At 29.6% G+C, this 24,461-nt stretch overlaps 1 protein-coding gene across 1 annotated transcript in view; it reads left to right on the forward strand.

Annotated features, from left to right (window-relative positions):
• Positions 1 to 24,461, forward strand: part of LOC100211720 (BTB/POZ domain-containing protein KCTD5) — a 46,382-nt gene that overhangs the window by 9,670 nt on the left and 12,251 nt on the right. The window contains exons 2-4 of the mRNA XM_065803501.1: positions 1,190 to 1,298; positions 23,972 to 24,054; positions 24,128 to 24,223. Of these exons, the coding sequence (XP_065659573.1) occupies positions 1,190 to 1,298; positions 23,972 to 24,054; positions 24,128 to 24,223 (288 nt within the window). The remainder of the gene's footprint in view (positions 1 to 1,189; positions 1,299 to 23,971; positions 24,055 to 24,127; positions 24,224 to 24,461) is intronic.

A 24,461-nucleotide genomic window follows, 5' to 3' on the forward strand; every position in this document is an offset into this window, starting at 1 on the left:
AGAAATGAAGCTTCTTTCTCCAATTGAATATCTGTTATGGAATTCTGAGGTTTAAAATAAATAATTTATTGTTTTATAAATTGTTTTTAGAATGTCTTTACTTTCATTAGTACAGGTGGTAGACAATGGATAAGACTACAGTCTACATAAGATTAAAAATTAACCTAGTAATAGAAAATAAAAAAGTTATTTTCAGCAAGTTGTTGTTTGTTAGTCTTGATTTAGTTGCTGGATGCTGTTTTAGAATGAAACTTGATATATCCTAAAAATAGAAATTAGACAAGTTTGTGGAATTCATGCTTCACTTAAAACTATATAACCATAACGAAAATCCACTCAGAGATAAAACGTTATTAAAAGAAATCTTTTTCCAAACAGGTTTTCGTTTTATGTTCTTATTAATATATAACAAATTTAATTTAGTGGGTCATTTTCACTGCCTGCTTGGTTATCACAAAAAATATCTAATATTAGCAAAGTGTATAAATTAATTTAAATTAACTAATTATTATGTGTACTTCATTTGTTAACTGATAACGTAATATGTGTTTTTTATTTTATTTGTTTACACTAAATAAGAATAAATACAAATAATAATTTAATTATATTATTATAAACAAATTTAAACAGTGTATTTGGGAGAGAGAAAATGTATATGTTTTTAACATAATAAACCACAGAAGTGCAAGTAGAAATAAAAATTGCATAAAAGTTTTTCCTTATGGTACCTGCAAACTATTGTTATAAAAAAATGTTAAGTGCATGTTTAAAATATTAAATTAGTAAATGAATTACTAAGTAAACATTCAATATTAAGGAAAACCTTTTTTAATTAAAAATTAATTAAAGTAAATAAAATAAAATGCCATTAAAATTTGAAAAAGCTAAAAAATAAATATGGTCTATTTTAAAACAAAAGGTATTTAAATTCAAAGAAGTGTTCTAGCGCAAATGAATAAATCATAATAAGAAAAGTTTGTTTACAAAACAAAACTGCTTTTTACTTAGTAAAAAAAACCCACATTACATACTACCTGCTAATATTCCAATCAGTTAATAGATGTACTTTTGCTCTTTATTGTCTAAATGCCATCAGTGGTGTTTTGATGCAAACCATCTGAAGGAGTATGCATGCAAATGTTTTATTTCTTCCAAATGTATATAATTTAGTTAATTGGTATACTTTTAGGATGAAAATGGTGCATATATGATTGATAGAGATCCAAAATATTTTTCACCTATTCTAAACTACTTACGCCATGGAAAAGTCATAATTGATGATGGCCTTTCAATTGAAGGTAATTTCTTTTATTTGTATAAGGGGAGTTTTATAAATCCCTGAATAAGTATTTGCAGAATTTTATTTCTGTTAACAACCCTTTGATTAGGTTTAGAATTATTATTATTAATTATTGATTATTTTTTTTTCGTATAAAGTAAGCAAAAATTAAAATGTATGGTTTGTCCGAAATATCTTTTTTTATTTTTTTTTATTTTGAAGTTTCATACTCTTTTTTTTTTTAATTTTGAAGTTTCGTATTTTGAAAGCAAATTTTAGGCAAATCTTAAAAGATATGACAGCAATGGGTAAACTTAAAGAAAACATCAACTTTTATATAAGTATATAAATCACAGTAGTATGTAATAGCAAAATAAAGAGTATTAATAATTGATCAAGTAAATTAACAAACTTTTCCTTTAATCAAGTGATTCCAGTCTGTTTAAAGCTTAATTTCATCATTTAGATCAAAATAATGTATAAATGAAGCTTACATATTGTTGTACTTCAAACATCTAAATATAATGAATTTTAAATGTTAAAACTATATTTCTTATGAATTTTATGAAAGCATTTTATGATTCCTTAAAGGGATCCCCAAGTGCTGAGACAAGTTGTGTTCATATTAAAAAAATGTTTGAGCTAAATTGAATAAAACTGAATAATAAATGCATACCAATAAAATTAAAATTGTCATTTTAGTTGAGGCTTGCCGTCTCCATATTTTTTGGTTCTCCGAGTCTGTATTATGTTAGCCACAATCTGCAGACTTGATAATTTATTTCATGCGTGTTTAATTCATAACAGTTTCTTTATATGATGTCATTGTTAATTTTTTTTTAAAGATATTTTATTCTTTTTTTGCCACAATCATCAAATCATGTTAATTGTATAACTTTTTACTAAATCCCCAATAAAAAGTTTGTTATACATATAAAAGTAAGTAATATATATGGTTTTGATATTTGAATAGTGCAACCTGTTTTTAACAATTATAAGTATAAATTTTTATTGAGATTTCTATATAAAAATGTGTAAGAATATTTGATATCGAATTTATTTTTAATGTTAAAACTGTTCATTGTAAAACTTACAGTTACTTATTACACTTCTGATAGTTTTTTAACTTGATTGAATGAATGTTAAGAGACAGGTTTTAATACAGCACGCTTTAAAAATACAATATGAATTGAGAAATGCCAAATACACAACGTTTTATAAAAGCGCACTTCGATGATTTGACAATTTAAATGTCTGTCTGTCATTTGAATTGTTGCCAAAATATAAAAATTATTGCGTTAATCAATAGTAAGCCATCTGGATTTCTTTTGCAAGGTATAATTTGTATAAAAAAGGCGCAAAAAATATATACTTCATTTTTTTTATTGAGTTGTATATTTTTAATCAAACTTTAAAATGACAATTTGGGCTATTATTGGATGATGTAGTAATCCAAACATAAGTGAAAAGTTTTGGTAAGTGGGAAATTTTGGTTGAAAGTGTAAAACCTACCATTTCCATGTATCAAATTTACTATGGGCTTAAATTGTCCAAAATAAACATAAATTCATTTTAAACATAAGAATTAGACTGCGTTGTATCTTTTAAGTAAAACTAGACAAAATTGAAGCATAATATTTTCACTAAACCGTATAAAACAAATTAAATATAAAAAGAATAATTCTAATAAGCTATGTAAATTAAATTTAAATATATATGCACTAAATATAAAACGAACAGCTAAACCACACTGTAAACGCTTAGTTTAGATATAAACAAAACCTAGAACAAACAAAATCTCGATAAACTGTTTAAATTAAAATAAATATAAACTAAATAGCGTCACTAAATCGTACAACCTAAGCAAAATATAAATTTAATATATAACAAATATTTGCAGTAAAATGTACTGGTTACTAAGAGGAAACTAAATATAAACTAGATGCTAAAAGAATAATTTTACTAAAGCATATAAATTAATTTAAAGTATAAACTGAATGAAAAATGAGTGACTTGAATAAACTATATAAACTGAACTAAGTAGAAACTAAATATAAAATGAATTATTTTACTGTATAAATCAAAGTAAGTTAAAGTTAAAACAAGTATGTGTACTAAAATATACAAAAGTTAAATATAAAACGAAGCATTAACTCTTTCGCTACCAGCTGCTTTAACAAAAATATTTTTGATTTCAAAAAATTTTTTTTAAAAATATAACATTTTTTTTGAATAAAATTTGGGTAGCATAAAATTAGCAACTAGTTAAAATAGTAAATCTTTTTAAAAGCTTAACAAACTATATATAAATGGAAAGCTAAACAAGTTAAACTTTTTAATTAAATAAGCTTTTAACTCGCATCATTGAAGAATAAGAAATGTAAAGTGCTTAAAACCATTGTTTTTTAAATGTAACTAAAACATTAAGTCCAAAGCAAAACTCATTTTATGTATAAAAAATTTTTTTTTTTTAAAAAGACTTTGGTAATTACTTAACTAAATACCTATACACTTCCACAAGTTAAATTTTACAGTGTTAACGCTGTTTTATTTTATAACTAAATTTAAAGAAGTTTTTTTTATGAAGGATTACTTAAGATTTTTTAACTTTGTCAAGTGATAACTTTTTATAATAACACAATATAACTCTCATTTGTTCTTGATTATGTAGAGAATTAACTAAACCTTTAGAACAAACAAACTATATGTGTCTAGAATGAAAATTTATCATAGAGTTAAACCATATAAACTAAATGTGAATTAAACATGAAACAAACAATTAAATATATAACGAGAAACCGCCTCATACTACCTTCATTTTTGCTCTGGCTGCAAACTCTAATAATTACAAAATATGTATAACTGATCATGATTTTGGCTGGCTTCTAAAATAAAGTAATAATAAAGCGAGCAAAAAAAAAATTATTTAGTAATAAGGCGGATATACTGTTCCCATTTTCTTATCTTAATTACCTGATATAACACTGAACATCTGTTTAAAATAGTATAACTTGTACAGTAACACTTAATTTAATATAATCAATCACTACTTTTCCTTACTCTTCTACAGCTAAATATGTTCCACTAGTGACTAGACTAGATTTGTGCTAGTTGTGCAATTTATATAGAGTTAGCAATTTGTCAAATATCCCAAATATATAGTCGTTGATCCAAATTAACTATTATTTAAAACATCATTTTGATAGGAAAAAACATAGCAATACGAATGGACTGCATAAATGTAGAAAAAAATCTCATTGCTTAAAAAAATATTATAAGATCCAGAATATATAACAAAGGCAACTTTTTATGTAGGAGTTCACCATAAAATATTTTTTTTTAATTTTATCTTAATTTTATTTGCTCTCAAACAAAAAAAGAAGCGCATTAGTCAAAATAAATACAAAATTCTATAATAATGGTACAAAAATTGCTTAAAAAATAACGCCTATTTAAAAAAATCTAAACAACTAGAATAGATTCAATAGTTAAAAAATCATCCTGGCAGTTATTAAAAACAAATTGCACTAATAAAAACTAAAAATGAAATATATTACTTTATTTTTAATTGTATCACTAATATTTTTTGTGATTTAGTAAAAAATAATACAAATATTTTATTTTCTGATTGAAGGAGAAAAAATACTTATATCTTTAAAAAAAAAACACGATATCCTAGGAGAAAAAAAAATTGCGATGATGTCACATACCAAAACTGTTATGAATTAAACACGCATGAAATAAATTATCAAGCCTGCAGATTGCAGCTTACTTTATACGGACTCGGAGAACCGAAAAAAAATAGACAGCAAGCTTTGACTAAAATATGAATTTTAAAATTAATAGTGTGTATTTATTATTTAGTTTTAATCAAAAAAGTTTAGCTTGAACATTTTTTTAAAACATTTTTTTAAATATAAACTCAACTTGTCTTGGCACTTGGGGATCCCTTTAAAGTCATATTTAAAGGCTGCCTAAAAGTAGTTTGATAAACTAGGCTTATTTCATGAAACAGAAATTAAGTTAACTTATTAAATTTGAATATATAACCTTTTATTGAAATAAATACTGATTTGAGTAAAAAAAAAAAATTAATAGTATGATAAGAATTTTTATAGCAAAATTTATATTTTATAAATTTCCATAGATTCATGTTCAAATTCATTGTTGAGTTTGCAAATGAGGTGTTAAATTTGAAAATGGAATGCGAATGATTGTTTTTTTGTAAACTTGTCTTTTATGCAAAATTGCCCCTTTTTTATAACCATAATGTTGTTCTTGTTGAACTAACTTTTGCATAAACTTATCCCAAATGCTTGTTTATCTAGACATTGACAAAAAACAATTTATTTATAAAATTTGTCTTTATTATTTTTCCAGTCTCATAAACAATTTTCTCTCAATTTCATTAAGTAGGTTAGAGTTCGATAATAAATTGCTCATCTACATTTAATGTATAAATTGTTTGAACTTAAACTTTGCGTAAAGATAAATAACAAAAAGTCATTAGTAAATACATTTTTCTTTATTATTACTTTTAACTTTTGTGTTATTACTTTTTACTTTTATTTTGTGTTATTTTATTTAGAGTTTTTAGAGGAGTTAGTTATAGTTATTCTTTTTATGTAACATTAATCTACCATGTTTCTGGTAGTACAGAGTTTAACTTGTTTTTGTGTGCATTTGCCATTTTTGTCAAGGTTCTTGTTTTTGAAAGTATGAGAGAGATATAATAACAATAAAAAAATTTAAAAAAATGTGATTAGCCTCATTAATAATAGAGTTTTGCTTGTCCTTGGGAAGATAAACTACAGCCCTCAGAATTAGGGGTGGCATTCAGCAATGTTGACCTAACTGCCGACCTAAACATATTATATTATACCGACTTAAAACCTTTATGTCAAATTTTTTTGCTGCCCTGATGTGTCAACCTTTAAAAGTTTAAGTTTGGCATCAGGATTGTTGACTTCATTTTTCCTAATTCCGAGGGCTGAAACTGTATTAAAAAAATTATATTATATTAAAATTTTGAAATTTAAAAAGTTTATATTATATAAAAATATAAAAAAAACATCTAATCTTGTCTTTTCAACAGCTACTCTCGTCTTTTTTTGCCAAAGAATGAATTTGCCAAAAAGTTTGGTTGCCCACCAACCTTTTGAGTTGCTCATCACAATTTTTTATAAAAATTTTTTGCATTCAGCGGAGTTCTTCCGTATTATAGTAATTTTTCTTTATAGAGCTAAGTGTAGACTAGAAATAATTTGCATAAATAAAAGTAATATTGTAAACTATTGATAACATTCACTTTTCTACTTTCAGATAAAGTACATTTCGCTATATACCCCTTTAGGTTTTTACCTTGAATTGAGCTCTTGTTTTATAAAAAAAATAGGCGGACTTTTTTAAAACAACAATGTATTGACAAATATAGAAAAACAATTTACAAATACTTCAAAACTCTTTCTTTTAATGTTTTGTAGTTATTAAGATCTTATTTGTTAAAGGAGCCTGAAAACTATTGATATTTTGAAAGTTTTGCATTGTAATTTATTGTAATATAATTTATTTGTAATAAATTTAATTTTAAACCACGTTAAAAATTATTTAAAGTATATATATATATATATATATATATATATATATATATATATATATATATATATATATATATATATATATACATATAAGTTTATATATAAATATATATATAAATAATCTTTCCAATTTAGAGAACTGATATCAAAGATATTATCCATTATTTTTTTGAAATCTTGAACAAGTAAATCTTTCTTTGAAAATTTTTAAAATTTAGACTTGGCAAACTTTCTTCATTTATCATGAAGGTTTAGAATACTTTCAACAATGTATTTTTTCTGTTTGCAAGAAATATAAGCTTTATCCCAAAATTTTGAAGTATCGCTTTTAATATTTAATTCTTTTTTATATTTGGAAAAAACTTGAAAGGAATTGTTCATCATTTTTAAGTGATACCTTAACAAACAAAAGCAGAAATTCAATTAAAGCGCATTATTTTCATATACAAAAAAAAAGCGTGTAATACAAAAAATTTAAGAAGTATATAAAGTATATAAATTTAAAAAGTATATAAAAAATTTAAAAAGTATATAAAATTTTTAAAGTATATAAAAGTATTTAAAAAGTATATAAATGTGTAGACATGGCGAGTAATAGTCAGAGAACTGGTATTAATATCTTATAAGTGGGTATCCAACTAACCAAATTTCATCTGAGGATTTCAATGCTTTATTGTATTTCTTTTTTATTGACTTATTTATATTTCTTTTGTATAAGAGATGCCATTTTGAAAATTAATTAAGACTTTTATGACTAATAGAAAAATATTAACAATTAAACATGATTGATTTTTTACTTTAAAATGAATGCAAAAGTTAATATAGTTGTATAATTAATTTATTTTTTATAACGATACTTCAATTAGTATAATAATATAAATTTATTCAGTAATGACTATTTAAAAATTGTAAACTTTCTTACAAAAAAAAAAAATAATATTATTATACATTATTGTTATTTTAAATGGTGGTTATGTCTAGTTTTAACAATTTGTTAAAATACAAGCTATGATTAGCATATTGATTAGTATAAAGTAGGCTTTCAGAGCCGGGAGCTGAGGATCCGATAGTTTTTGCCGGAGCCAAGAAAAACTAGTGGATCCCAGCTCTCAAAAAAATTTTGAACTGAACAAATTTTTTTTTTTTTAAATTTTAGAATAATTTTTGAGACATTTTTTTGGCGACCTCTGCACTTCATTCAAAAAACTTAAAACTCAAAATTCTCTAAGTCTCTAACAAATCATTTCATATACAATAAAATGACTCACAAGTTTAGTCTAAAATGCCATCTCAAAAAAATGGCCGCCACCATATATTTGCTTATATTGTATTTTTAAATTCTTATTCTTGTGAAATAAATGAAGTGCCATATTTATTCTTATCTTCTTTTCATTTCAAAATTGTTCAATGACCCAAAAATAATCTTGGGTTTTTCTTTTCTTCTCCCATTTAGATAATGTTGAATATATATTTGGAATTTTACCGCAATTTCTGTTATTTGTAAACTGCAACCATGAGTGATAATGTAGAAGACAAGAGGTTATATGATGAACTGAAATGGTTTGCTTATCGCGAAGAGGATGATATGTTTTTTTGTCAAGTTGGAAGTCGGCAAATTTTGAGGTGCAACATGCAAAATACAGTACGAGGGAAAAGAGAAATGGAAAAAAAACCCACTGCCAACATGAAACGCTATTTTGTCAATAAGCATTCAACACTTTTGACAAAAATTGTTGAGGCAAGGGAGCAGAAACTGAAGAAAGAGAAGGCCAAAAAGGAAAAGAAGCCTCATCTGTTTTTAGAGGAAATCAGGGTTTGACTAGTGAGACGAGAAAAGTACAAGTACCCATCGATCGCTTTTTCAACAAAGTTACCATCACAATTTCGAAAGAGGACTTCAAGAAAGGGATGAACATGATGATTCTTCAAAATGGCGTTCCCTTTAACCTATTCAGCAGTGAAGGAATCAAGATTTTGACTGGCGATTTGGCAAAACATTTTGGCTTAAAAGTCAACCGTGGTTCTGCTCGAAGTCAAATCATGGCTTTGGCTCAACAAAAGCGAGCTGAGTTAAAAGCCAATCTACAGGGAAAGCTGGTTTTTCTGAAAGTCGAGGGAGCTTCAAGACATAATCGAAACTTTCTTGGCGTCAATGTGCAGTTCTTCATGGATAGCAAAATCACTCTCAAAACTTTGGCAGCAGTTGACAATCATGCTAGACACAAGGCAAAAGAAATTCAAGAATCTCTTGAAGGCGTGCTGGAATCGTATGGCATCAGGAAAGAAAATGTCCTCAGAATTACGACTGATAACGGATCGAACATGGTGAAAATGATTGGAAACTTTGGAAAGACAGATGAAGAAAGTGATGTCACTGACGAGTCTGCTGAAGAACTTGCTGGCGTCGAAATCAAAGAAGAACTTGAGGCTGAAATTGAAGGTGATCTGCCGGATGCTAATATCACTGACGATGACATGTTTGAACAGCAGAGGTCTTACTTCAACGAAATATCGAAAAACATGAACACCGTTTATCTGCAACGTTGTGGTGCTCACACCTTGCAGCTGGCTGTTAAAGACGGCTCGGAAAAATAAGGCATTAAGTCTCTGGTTGGCAAAGCTCGAGATGTAACAAAAGCTTGTCGAATGTCGAAAGCAAATGAATTTTGCAGACAACACAAAACTAAAAAGGTACATACAATATAATCCCAAATCGCAATAAATGAAAATGTTTAAATGAATATTACTAAGAATCTGAACTTGAGTTTGAATTTAACATTTGTCAATTATGCGTTTTGAATGTTGAAAACATTCAAATTTAAAAAAGAATTACTCAAATTTCTCTAATTTACAGGTTGCAATAATCGACAATGCAACCAGATGGTCCAGTACATTCAACATGCTCAACCGACTTCTTGAGATGCGTGATGTCCTAAATGCACTGGAAGCAGAATTTAAAACCCGTGACTTTATGCTTCTAAATTACAAGTGGAAGCAAATAGAGGAACTTACAAAAATCCTTAAGAAACCGGCAGTTGCAACTCAACAATTCCAGAGTCAGGATCTCACGCCCGGGAACTTTATTTAAATTTGGGAAATTCTGAAGGAGGAGCTAATTTCTGGTAAATTTAAGATGTCTGAATTAGGGAAGAATATTAGGGATTTAATGGTGCATTGGGAATCACTTTTGTTCGATAATCCCTTTTTTTGTGCTGCTGTCTTTGTAGATGTGCAATATCAATGCCTTTTTGGAGAAGAGCAACAGGTTTTTATCTCAGTTTTCAATCTATTATTTTTTTAAACGAAAATTGGAATTTGAAGTTACGTACTTTTAATGAAATTCAAAATACTGTTTCATTTAACTTTACTTTTTGACATTCTACTTTCCTCACTGCAAGAATATGATAGATTATAATTTGTTTGAAATTTAAAAGCATTAAAAATGCTTTACAATATTTCAGTTGATTGCTGAAGACACTCTTTGGTAGATCCAGAAAAAGCTCAATGAGCAAAAGAAGTTCGAAATCGAGGGAAGTGGAATTGGTTGTCATGGAAATGACTCTAGCGAGAGTACTGGAACGGTTTGGAAAATGAAGAGGAATCCGAGGAAATGAGTCCCAGAAAAAGGATGCGAATTCGAATGGAATGTGCTCGGAAGCAAAAAAGCAAGCAGTGCAGCCAAGACATTGTTAGTCATTGGAGGAAAAAGAATTCTGAGAGGCTATTCAAAGTTTGCCAAAGCTTGCTCAATAGATCATGAAGAAAAAGGATGATGGAAATTCGAAGTGCGAAACTGTTTTGGACGGAATAAAGCTGTTTCCCGAGTTGATCCAGAAAGCATGCCAGATTGCTTCTGCTCTTCCTATGACGCAAGTCAGCGTGGAGTGGGTGTTTTCTGGCCTAAAATTTCTGACTCCTGACCAAAGAAGTCATATGGAATCAGATTTGATTGATAGCATGGTTTTTCTTCGAATGAATAAAGAGTACATTTGACTTTAGAGTGTGTATTGACAGAAAAAAAAAAGAGAAAACGTTTTGAATTTTGAGTTTGATGCTAAAAAAGTTTGTTGAAAAAATTTTGCAAGTACAAAATGAAAGGGTATATGAAAGGGACTGATTCTTAAAAAAAATGTAGTAGTTTATTTTTCATTCATTAAAAAATTTATGAATAGGCAGCAGAGTTGAGTTTTTGCTGGGAGCCGGAGTGGAGCCATGAAAAAAATTAGGCGGCTCCGCAAGCCTGGTATAAAGTTTTATTCAGTATTTTAAGCGTATTTTTTTGAGAATAAAAAGTTATTGCATTGCAAAACAATCTTTAAGTGTGGTAAAATTAAAAAAGCAAGCGTGAATTTTGTTTGTTTATATAAAAAACAGTTGAATTGAAATACTCCATTATCTGTAAGTATTTAACTGAACAAATTAAAAAATGGAACAGATGTAATGGAAGTTTTGTGTTTATGTTGTTATTCAAATAATTCAGAATGAAATTCGGCAGAACTTAGAGATATGCTGCGTAAACACTTTCAAAGCAAAAAATGTTTCTTATAATAAAAAGAACAATATTTGATGCAGACATAAGTAAAATTTACTCTTTGAAAAATTAATGTTATACTTTGGCCTACCCTAATATATGTGTGTGTGTGTGTGTGTGTATATATATATATATATATATATATATATATATATATATATATATATATATATATATATATATATATATATATATATATTGCTATAAACATATACAGCAAGATCAAAAAAGCTTAAAATTTATTATGGGATTTAAACACTCCAAAATGACACTGATGACATTACACTAAACCACTAAGGTATTGAAGATATGCATTTAGGAGAAAAACAAACCATTTTATAAATCTTTTATAAGCTCAATGTATGCGGGAAAGGTGCGCAAGTTAATTTTTTTTTCTTCTAAAGCAATTTTTTGGAATGAATTATTTTACTAAAATATATTGAAATAAGTATAGAAATGATCGGTGTGGAACAAATTAGTATAGAAATGGTCTGTTTAGTGAAGTCCAATATTTTGGTGGTCCGAACAGCTAGGATATATATTAGGAAAAAGTATAGAAAAGGTTGGTATTGAATAGATATACAATTTTTACGGCTAGTATATATATATAATATTGCATTCCAAGATAAGCAGTCCGACATCATACTGAAATAGGGGACTGCCAAGGACTTTAGTATATACATTGATTGAATATATAGGGAGAACATGCAAGGAACATCGCTACATTGGGTTTTCACTGTTATCTTGTTAAATTTTGATTTTTTTTTTTACTCATTTTAAGTTCTTTTAAAACATTGTTTCTCAAATCTTATACATTTTCAATCTGTTTGTTGTATTCTACATTGACAAAGGGTTTGAGTTAGGAAAGCAATCATTTTTTTCATTATTTTTTGTTTTTTCTTTCTGAAAAAGCTGTATGAAATAAAGTAAGCAAAAAAAGTTGCCAAATGTATTCTATATAATTTATAGTGTGTATATGTGTGTCCATTATATATATATATATATATATATATACATACATACATACATACATACATACATACATACATACATACAAAAACATCCAAATTTTTTATAAAAATGCCGATGTAGCTCTTCTTTTTTTTTAAAGAAGTTGTCCTAAATAGTTAAGTTATATTTATTACAAAGAATTGGAGAGTGGTCTTTTTTAAAACAGAAATAAAAACGTGGTCAAATCTACTTAAATTTATAATAAATATAAGACAGGTATTATGATAAATCAAAAGAGAAAAAAAAGTTGGTAATTTGACTGTTTTGTTACTGAAATAGCTTTGGCTATATTGAAATGTTCTTTTAGATGTTGTTGACTTGCTGTTTCTGTTTTTATAGTAATATTATTTAGAAATGTTTATAACATTGTAAAATTAAAGTTAGAATGCTCATTAATGATGTAAAATTTTCTAATCCTGAACAACCTTGACCCCATGAACACATTGAATGATTTATACATTTTTCTTGCATCTTTTTTAGGGATAATAAATATTAGTATATTGATAAAATGGAATCTTGTGGATTTGGAAAAGTTTTAAATGATGAATGTCACAAAATATATTTTGTTCGAAAACAAGGATACTTATATTTGGCTTGCTTGAGACTACATCATACAAAGAGATAAAGACTATTTGTTATCATCATAAGCAGGTTTTAAGACTGATATTTCTACTAAAGAATGATAAGTGTTGTGATGTTTTAAAAAGGCATAAAAAGAAGGTTAAAGGTAATATATATATATATATATATATATATATATATATATATATATATATATATATTATATATATATATATATATATATATATATATATATATATATATATATATATATATATATATATATTAACTTATATATGTATATATTATATAAATTTATATAATTTGTGTATAAATTTAGAAGCAGAGCATTTTTTATTAAAAATTATAATTTTATTTTAGGCCAAACAACCATATCTCTTGAAATAACCTTAAACTCAAAAATCAAGACTATAAACAAGGACAGAAATTTTTAGCTCATGTATTCAGTTTTTGTCAAATTGTGATGAAGTTTCTGATAATGAAATGGAGTGTGAAATTGATGGTGATGATTTGTTAAAGGTAAATCTTGTAATAAACAACAGTTAAACAACTCTTTAATATCAATTGGAGTCTCGCCAATCAAAGTTCATAGAGTCGCAAAGCCTCAACAAGTTGTAACTGCAAAAAAAAAAATTAGTCAAAGCCTACATAAAAATGGAAGGAGTAGCAAGTGCTTATGGAGTAAATATAGATAACTTATGTGTAGCCTCAACTTTTTTCAATCATCCTAAAGATAATTTTTTCAGTCATCCTAAAGATAAAGATAACTGTCAGGTCAGGTTATCCTGCTACTGGTAACATGTAACCCCGTAAAATCTGCTTCATGTCCTGCTGCCTTGTCGGATACACCTTTTTAGGCAATGGCTAGGAGATGCCATTTCGGACTTAGAACATCCCCTGCCTCAGGGCTATTGGTTGAGTAAAGGCTAGAGATGGTATCTCTATAAAAATACTCATTTTGGGCAGATGTTGTATGCATTCGGCTACTGTCTTGGAGAAGGCCTCCAAGGCAAAGACTTAAGGGTAAACAGATTCTATTAGTTGACCAGCCTCATACCCCTTCTTTATCTATTAGGCTGGCGCATATGTATTTTTAATACATTGTTTTCAGTTTAGGATGTTGAATGCTGGATCTTCTTGACTCAATGCATAGTTTTTGCTTGTGTCTCTGTTGTTATGGCTAGGCAACTCATTCTATTATCTCCTAATAAAGGTATAGCTCTGAAACTCAGTTTTATGGTTCTGAGGCCGGCTGATAGTCAGGTTTCCTGAACTCTGTGGTAGCTTTCAGAGAGGCTGATTCCATTAACAGCTGAAAAATATTAAAAGTATTAACAGTGCCATGTTGCGCATGGATGGTGTCCCTGTTTGTACTTTTGGTGTGCATTGCCGAGGCCACATTTTGAGCCCTTTGTTATGGCTTAGGATTTAATAATAGTAATTTGGCAATTGCTTGGGTTATTATATAGTGTACTGAGTACTATTTATGCTTTGAGTCAAGTTCTTCAACAAATTTAAAAATGAATAAAGTACCAAAAACTATAAAACACAAAAAACCATCATTATCACCAAGTTCTCTAAACTTATCATTCACTAATATTCATGGTCTTTGAAGTAATTTTTCTTCTGTTGAGTCTTATCTCTTGCAAAGTTCAACAGACCTACTTGCTCTTTGTGAGATTAATTTGAGTTCAGCTTCTCATCTTGTGATCTTAGTGTTAATGGTTATCTTCCTTTATTCGTAAAGACTCCAATAGTCACATGCTTAGCCTGGGCGTTTGCATTTGTTAAAATTCACTCATTTGTCGTGAAACTAGATTTGAATCCACAGACTATTCTTTTGTGTGCTTTTGTTTAGCACCATTTCACTCTATCGCCTTTTTCTTTGTTCTATATCGTTCTCCATCTCAAGACTGCAATTTTTTTGATGTTATTTCTGATCATATTGATTACGCCCTCTCTCTTTATCCATCAGCCTATATTGTTGTTGTCTGTGACTTTAATGCTCATCACACTGAATGGCTTGGCTCAAGTGTCAGTGATTCTGCAGGTATTAAAGCCTACAACTTTTGCATTTCTCAATCCCTAACTCAAATAGTCAACTTTCCAACACGCATTCCAGACAACCCGAATCATTTACCTTCTGTACTCGACTTATGTTTTGTTTCTGATCCTAGTTGGTGCTCAGTTCCTCCACATTCGCCCTTAGGTGCTTCTGATCACAGTTTGATCTCTCTAAAACTAATATCTCATTCTTCTTCATCATTTTAATGTCATCATTTTAATGCGGTAGTGGTGTAGTGGTAAGAGCGCTCGCTTTGTAAGCGAGAGGTTCGGAGTTCGACTCCCACCACATCCCTGGAAGTACCGCGCTCAACTTAGTTTCTCCGCGCAGCGGCCTTGCTCGGCAAGGTTCGTGTTTCGGAATTAAAGTGTTGAGAGAGGGTTGCACCACGAATAACTACTAAAAAAAAAAAAAAATGAGTAGCCTCCTCGACTGTAGTGGCCCCCCTCGGGCCTTGGGGAGGTGAATAATCTAAAAAAAAAATCTGAATATCATTGTACCTCTTACAACTACTTTTCTACTGACTGGGTCTCTTTCTGTGATTTTCTTCGTGATGGCCCTTGGGTAAAAATATTTCATCTTCCTGTCAACAAATGTGCTTCTTACTTAACTTCGTGGATTCAGGCTGGCATGAATCCACGAATTTCCTCACATTGTGCTGCTGCGATTCCCATTCGAAACCATTACTTCCATATCTATCAGCAAAACAATTCTCCAGAAAACAGACGTCTGTTTATTACTGCTAGAAACCATTGTAAAAAGGTTTCGTTTAATGCCAAAGCCCGCTATTCTCAGGTCATGAAATCTCGTATTTCATCACAAAAATTAGGCTCTCGTGACTTCTGGAGAATCTTTAATAGTATTAATAATAAGGCCAAATCTGTAATTCCACCTCTCTTGTATTGTTCAGACTTTGTCACCTGCCACCTAAAGACAAAATTGAATTGTTTGCTAAGAACTTTTTATCTATATTATCTCTTGATTCTACTTGTTGCGTTCTATCTGATATAACCGTCAAACAGGTTGGTCCATTGCTTGACAATCGTATCACTCCAGCTTCTGTATCTAAAGTGATCTCCTGCTTAGACTCTTCTACAGCTTGTGGCCCGGACAATATACCTGTTATTGTCTTGCAGAAGTGTTCTCTGGAGCTGTTATTTATACTCTCAAAACTATTCAACAAGTGCTTATCAGAGTCTTGTTTTCCAGCCTGCTGGAAAGCGGCATCTGTTATCCCTATTTTCAAAAATTCTGGAGAGCGATCTGATTCCTCTAACTACCGTCCCATTAGTCTTGTTCCTATTATAAGCAAGTTTTTGAATCTTTAATTAACAATCACTTAATCTCTTATCTTAAATCTAATAACTTACTTTCTGATCATCAATACGGATTTCTATCTTCTTGTTCTATAGCTGATTTGCTAACAGTAGTAACCGATAGGTTTTATCATGCATAGATAAAGGTGGAGTGGTTAAGGCCATCGCTTTAGACATTTCAATAGCTTTTGATAAAGTTTGGCATGCTGGTCTTCTCCATAAGCTTTCTTCTTATGGCGTATCTGGCAAAATCTTTAAGATTATTAAATCCTTACTTTCCAATCGTAGTATAAAAGTTGTTCTAAGGTGTCATTGTTTGCTGATGATTCTACCATTTATTCTTGTCATGATAAGAAACCAACACTCTATGATTACTTGGAGGGGGCATTTGAGCTTGAAAAGGATCTCACTTCTGCTACAGCATGGAGCTCACAGTGGTTGGTGAACTTCAATACAGATAAAACTCAATTTTTTTCAGCCAATTGTTATCGAAATAATTTAGATCTTCCTATATTTATGAGCGATAATGTACTTGATGAGTCATCCACTCTTTATCTTCTAGGATTAACTCTTACTTCCAATCTTTCGTGGAAACCATATATCAAATCTGTTGCAAAGTTAGCATCTGCTAAGGTTGCATAACTATAATGGGCGCTGCTCTAAAAAGCTAGCTTCTCTTGTGCCATTTATTAAAATTCATTCTTATGTTACTCGTCATTCAATTAGGTCTCAAACTTTTTCTGTGACTGTTCCTAAGTGCTCCAAAAATCTCTCCTTTCAGAGAGGCTGATTCCATTAACAGCTGAAAAATATTAAAAGTATTAACAGTGCCATGTTGCGCATGGATGGTGTCCCTGTTTGTACTTTTGGTGTGCATTGCCGAGGCCACATTTTGAGCCCTTTGTTATGGCTTAGGATTTAATAATAGTAATTTGGCAATTGCTTGGGTTATTATATAGTGTACTGAGTACTATTTATGCTTTGAGTCAAGTTCTTCAACAAATTTAAAAATGAATAAAGTACCAAAAACTATAAAACACAAAAAACCATCATTATCACCAAGTTCTCTAAACTTATCATTCACTAATATTCATGGTCTTTGAAGTAATTTTTCTTCTGTTGAGTCTTATCTCTTGCAAAGTTCAACAGACCTACTTGCTCTTTGTGAGATTAATTTGAGTTCAGCTTCTCATCTTGTGATCTTAGTGTTAATGGTTATCTTCCTTTATTCGTAAAGACTCCAATAGTCACATGCTTAGCCTGGGCGTTTGCATTTGTTAAAATTCACTCATTTGTCGTGAAACTAGATTTGAATCCACAGACTATTCTTTTGTGTGCTTTTGTTTAGCACCATTTCACTCTATCGCCTTTTTCTTTGTTCTATATCGTTCTCCATCTCAAGACTGCAATTTTTTTGATGTTATTTCTGATCATATTGATTACGCCCTCTCTCTTTATCCATCAGCCTATATTGTTGTTGTCTGTGACTTTAATGCTCATCACACTGAATGGCTTGGCTCAAGTGTCAGTGATTCTGCAGGTATTAAAGCCTACAACTTTTGCATTTCTCAATCCCTAACTCAAATAGTCAACTTTCCAACACGCATTCCAGACAACCCGAATCATTTACCTTCTGTACTCGACTTATGTTTTGTTTCTGATCCTAGTTGGTGCTCAGTTCCTCCACATTCGCCCTTAGGTGCTTCTGATCACAGTTTGATCTCTCTAAAACTAATATCTCATTCTTCTTCATCATTTTAATGTCATCATTTTAATGCGGTAGTGGTGTAGTGGTAAGAGCGCTCGCTTTGTAAGCGAGAGGTTCGGAGTTCGACTCCCACCACATCCCTGGAAGTACCGCGCTCAACTTAGTTTCTCCGCGCAGCGGCCTTGCTCGGCAAGGTTCGTGTTTCGGAATTAAAGTGTTGAGAGAGGGTTGCACCACGAATAACTACTAAAAAAAAAAAAAAATGAGTAGCCTCCTCGACTGTAGTGGCCCCCCTCGGGCCTTGGGGAGGTGAATAATCTAAAAAAAAAATCTGAATATCATTGTACCTCTTACAACTACTTTTCTACTGACTGGGTCTCTTTCTGTGATTTTCTTCGTGATGGCCCTTGGGTAAAAATATTTCATCTTCCTGTCAACAAATGTGCTTCTTACTTAACTTCGTGGATTCAGGCTGGCATGAATCCACGAATTTCCTCACATTGTGCTGCTGCGATTCCCATTCGAAACCATTACTTCCATATCTATCAGCAAAACAATTCTCCAGAAAACAGACGTCTGTTTATTACTGCTAGAAACCATTGTAAAAAGGTTTCGTTTAATGCCAAAGCCCGCTATTCTCAGGTCATGAAATCTCGTATTTCATCACAAAAATTAGGCTCTCGTGACTTCTGGAGAATCTTTAATAGTATTAATAATAAGGCCAAATCTGTAATTCCACCTCTCTTGTATTGTTCAGACTTTGTCACCTGCCACCTAAAGACAAAATTGAATTGTTTGCTAAGAACTTTTTATCTATATTATCTCTTGATTCTACTTGTTGCGTTCTATCTGATATAACCGTCAAACAGGTTGGTCCATTGCTTGACAATCGTATCACTCCAGCTTCTGTATCTAAAGTGATCTCCTGCTTAGACTCTTCTACAGCTTGTGGCCCGGACAATATACCTGTTATTGTCTTGCAGAAGTGTTCTCTGGAGCTGTTATTTATACTCTCAAAACTATTCAACAAGTGCTTATCAGAGTCTTGTTTTCCAGCCTGCTGGAAAGCGGCATCTGTTATCCCTATTTTCAAAAATTCTGGAGAGCGATCTGATTCCTCTAACTACCGTCCCATTAGTCTTGTTCCTATTATAAGCAAGTTTTTGAATCTTTAATTAACAATCACTTAATCTCTTATCTTAAATCTAATAACTTACTTTCTGATCATCAATACGGATTTCTATCTTCTTGTTCTATAGCTGATTTGCTAACAGTAGTAACCGATAGGTTTTATCATGCATAGATAAAGGTGGAGTGGTTAAGGCCATCGCTTTAGACATTTCAATAGCTTTTGATAAAGTTTGGCATGCTGGTCTTCTCCATAAGCTTTCTTCTTATGGCGTATCTGGCAAAATCTTTAAGATTATTAAATCCTTACTTTCCAATCGTAGTATAAAAGTTGTTCTAAGGTGTCATTGTTTGCTGATGATTCTACCATTTATTCTTGTCATGATAAGAAACCAACACTCTATGATTACTTGGAGGGGGCATTTGAGCTTGAAAAGGATCTCACTTCTGCTACAGCATGGAGCTCACAGTGGTTGGTGAACTTCAATACAGATAAAACTCAATTTTTTTCAGCCAATTGTTATCGAAATAATTTAGATCTTCCTATATTTATGAGCGATAATGTACTTGATGAGTCATCCACTCTTTATCTTCTAGGATTAACTCTTACTTCCAATCTTTCGTGGAAACCATATATCAAATCTGTTGCAAAGTTAGCATCTGCTAAGGTTGCATAACTATAATGGGCGCTGCTCTAAAAAGCTAGCTTCTCTTGTGCCATTTATTAAAATTCATTCTTATGTTACTCGTCATTCAATTAGGTCTCAAACTTTTTCTGTGACTGTTCCTAAGTGCTCCAAAAACTCTTATTCATATAGATTTTTTCCTTGAACATCATCTCTTTGGAATTCGCTTCCTGCATCTTGCTTTCCTGAACCATGATTTGCAATCCTTGTAGTTGTCTGTTTATCGTTATCTTGCTCTACAATCTTTATCTTTTTTTCTACCAGTATCTTCCAACTTTAATTAGTGGTTGCTTGCAGCCTTGTTGGAAGCGAAGATGTTTAATAAAAAAGCAAATGATGTTAATTGTTTGACAACTTTAATGAAAGAGAAACTTAAAGTTTAATCATTTTTAAAAAAAATTCAAATATATAATACTTACACATGAATCTTGGTTTAGAAAATGTGCTTCAGAATATTTTGAAGTTTCTGAACATCTTATACGACGTGCTAGGAAACTTAAAAGTGAAAATGGAATTCTTGCTATACTTGATAAGAAAATAGGCCAAAAATTACCTTACTTTCTTACAGTTTTGGTTCAAGATTTTTTCAAACAAGATGAACATTCTAGAATTATGCCTGGTAAAAAAGATTGTGTTAAGTTTAAAAGTGGTCCTCCACAACAAAAAAGAATATTGTTGTGCAACCTTCATGAGCTTTATATTGATTTTAAAAGTAAATTCCCTAATTTTAAAATAGGATTTTCAAAGTTTTGTAGTTTGCATCCAAAATGGTATATTAGTGTGGGACCAAATGGTACACACTGTGTATGTATTTGTATTCACCATCAAAACTCAATATTGCTTGTAAATGTTGTCCAATGGAATGTTACATACAAAGATTTAATGAATGCATGGTTCATAATGTGCCAAATGTCTAGGTTATGATAACTTAAAGGCATTTTTAGATAAGGAATTAAGTGAGATTGATAAAATACTGATAGATCACAATTAATTACTCAGACAGTTAACTTATTTGAATATAAAGAACTAGTTGTTTCTCATATTAATCAACTAATCAACTAACTTCACATTCATATATTGCTAAATGCCAAACTTGCTATTTGAAAGAGCTAAAAAATAATTTAGGTTACAATGAATGTATTACACAGGCAGATTTTGCAGAGACCTATGAATTTTTCATACAGGATGAAATACAAAGTTATCATTGAAATAAACAATAATGTTCACTACATCCAGTTGTTATATATTTTAAGAAAATTTCTAAAACAAATATTCAGCACAAGTTGTTCTGTTTTTTAAGTGATGACAATGATTATGATACTTGCTTTGTGTATGAATTTCAAAAGAAAATTAAAGAATATTTAGTTGGTATCAATAAAATTTATTATTTTTCTGATGGATGTCCTGCTCATTATAAAAACTATAAAAACTTTATAAATCTAAGTCACCATAAAGAAGATTTCGAGATTACAGCTGAATGGGTATTTTTTGCAACCAGCCATGGAAAATCCACTTGTGATGGCATAGGTAGTAATGTTAAAAGAATAACAGCAAGAGCAAGTTTACAAAGAATATTGGAAAACCAAATATTGACAGTTGATGATATGCTTGAGTTTTGCATCACCAATATAAACACAATCATATTTTATAAAATTACCAAAGAAACAGCTAATGTAAGGTGACAGCAACTAAAGGAGCAATTTAAAACAAGCAAAACTGTTCCAGGTACCAGAATTTATCATCATTACACACCCATTTCAAAATTTGAAATTGGTTTTAAAAGAACAAGCGAGCATCAATGTGTTGACAGATTTATACTGTCAAAAGCAGTCTGATGTTGTAATTGTGCCAAGTCTAAATGATTTTATTGCATGCAAGTACGATTCCTTTTGGTGGATAGGCATGGTTACAGAGATAATGGGTACCATTGTTGAGTTTGATTGCAGTTATCAATGTCCCAACAACAAAACCGGAGCAAACATATAACATTGATGTGAACAATTATAATACTATTACTAATAAATTTTAATTTTTTTGAGTTTTTAATTTTTAAATTTTGTATATTACGTTTGTTTCTTGAACTTCTTTCCAAGTTCTCTATTTGTTTTGAAGTCTTTGTTTTTTAAGTTTATTTGTCTAGTTTAGTTTGTTAAATATGAACAAATGTTTTATAAGTAATAAATTTAAGTATATTTAAAGATGTTTTTATTTCTGTTTTAAGACAATCTGATTCTTTGTAATAACTCAAACAAATTTATTTAGTAAAACTTCTGGAAAAAAAAACTTAATTTGCGATATACATCTGCATTTATATTATTCATCCCTTTTAAAACTATAATTTTTTTAGGATCAGATTCTATAAAATTACAAAGAAAACAGAAACAGCTAGTCAACAACAACTAAAAGAACAGTTTGGTGTAGCCAAAACTGGTTCAGTTACAAAACTGTCAAATTACCACCTTTTTTTTCTTATTTCATTTATCAAAATACCTGTTCTTTAAGCAATAAATTTAAGAAGATTTAATTATATTTTTATTTCTGTTTTAGAAAAGACCTCTCTAATTCTTTCTCTATTTCTTTCTCTCTCTCTTTCTAATTCTTTGTAATAACTATAGTTTAACTATTTAGGACAACTTCTTAAAAAAAAAGTATTGAGCTACATCGGTATTTTTGTGATTCCTCCCAATTAAATTGTGATAAACATTTAAATTTTAGGTGTTATGTTCGTTTTTAAATATTTTAAGTTGTTTCATTGGATTCGTTGGCCCAAAATATGTAAAGGTACAAATTTTCATCCTCCCAACACACATCTAACAGAAACTAGGACCAAAACCATTTTTAAAAATGACAGATTTTTGTTGGTTGGAGGCAAACTTAAATTATCTTAGCTATATCTTAGGAACCAATTGAAATTAGACGATAAAATTTTCAGGATGTTCATATTTACTAAAATCTTTAAGTGGTTTAAAAATCAGCAAAATCTGAGACTTAGGGTTGCATACCCTGGATGTTTTCACATGGAATTGCCCACAAATATATGTACATATAGCGTAGGTACATATAAAAATTGACGAATAAACAAGTTGTGTTAAAATAATTCTTACCATTCAAAATTATTTACTGGTTGTTTTTTATATTTGACATTTGTTAAAATAGTTTTTAATTATTCTTTTTGTATATATAGGAATCAATTTTATGGTTTTTATTATGTTTGTTTTTACAATTATAGACTATATTTTATACTGTTTTTAAAAGATATATTTTAACTGATGATGACAATATGTAGTGGAAATGTGTCTTAAATTAAAATAATAAAATGTTTTTAGATAAAATTTTTAGATAACTTTACTCCATGCCCTAACTCAAACTCTCTTTACTCCATGCCCTAACTCAAAATCTCTTTACTCCAGACACTTTTTTTAATTAAAAGAAAAAGATAAAATGTGTCTATGTTTGTGTATAAGCAATCTGTACATTACATTATCTATTAATTTGGACTTTTTACATCAATGTGGTGCAAAAAATGGTTTTAAATTTTTTTATAAAAAAGGTTTCTGAAAAAATTTTATAAATTATTAAGATTTAAATTTTATTAAAATCTAGGTTAATAAACAGTCTATTCTAGGAAAAAAATTTTGGGCGGCGGTACCCCCTCGTTCCAGCAAACTATAGCAGAAAATCAGCGTTTTTTGTGTGAAAAAAAACAATATTTGTCATAAAAAAACGTTAAAATAAAAAATAAAAAAAGGTCCTTATTTTAATTTGGGCGGCACCCAAATACGGTCGACGCTATCGAAAATGGTCTAGAATAGCCCCTGATAGTCGATTCAAACTGTGTGATCAAGGCAAATATATGTTATGATAAAGCTAACAAAAAAGCAAGACAAATTTACGGATTTTATGTTATTTCATTTTGCAGTTTGATTTTCCTGAACTAACAAAATCAGAGAATACTTGTGAATTTAAATTTAATAATATCCTATTTCTATTGTAAAAGAATATCCCATTTTGATTTGTTAGTCATTGATATAATAGTTGCTCTAAAAATTATTTTTTAATCATTTTTAGGTGTTTTAGAAGAAGCATGTTTTTACAGCATCAAATCTTTAATATCTATACTAAAAGATACCATCAACACCAAACCATCCAAAGTTAGTAAATTGAAAAATATCTAAAACATATTACTTTGTTTTTAAATGTTTTCTAATGTTTGTATTCAACTAGGGAAATAGAAGACATATTTACAGAGTACTTCAATGCCAAGAGGAAGAGTTAGCTCATACAATATCAAATATGTCTGATGGGTGGAAGTTTGAACAAGTATTTATTTTAGTATTTTGTCATTGGTGAAATTTTTCATTGGTTTTTTTATTTTACTTTCTTTTAAATTTTTAACAAATAATTTTGCTAATTATAACTGAAAATAATAATTTGGTAAAAATAGAATAAAAAAATCTATATGAAAACCACTCCCCTGCTTCATTTTATTATCAAATCCATCCAATCAGCCATTTTTGTATTTTTATTTTTTTAAATTTTTCAGCAGTTCATTTTTTTA

This window comes from Hydra vulgaris, chromosome 08 (assembly GCF_038396675.1).
Source record: "Hydra vulgaris chromosome 08, alternate assembly HydraT2T_AEP".
Lineage (NCBI taxonomy): Eukaryota > Metazoa > Cnidaria > Hydrozoa > Anthoathecata > Hydridae > Hydra > Hydra vulgaris.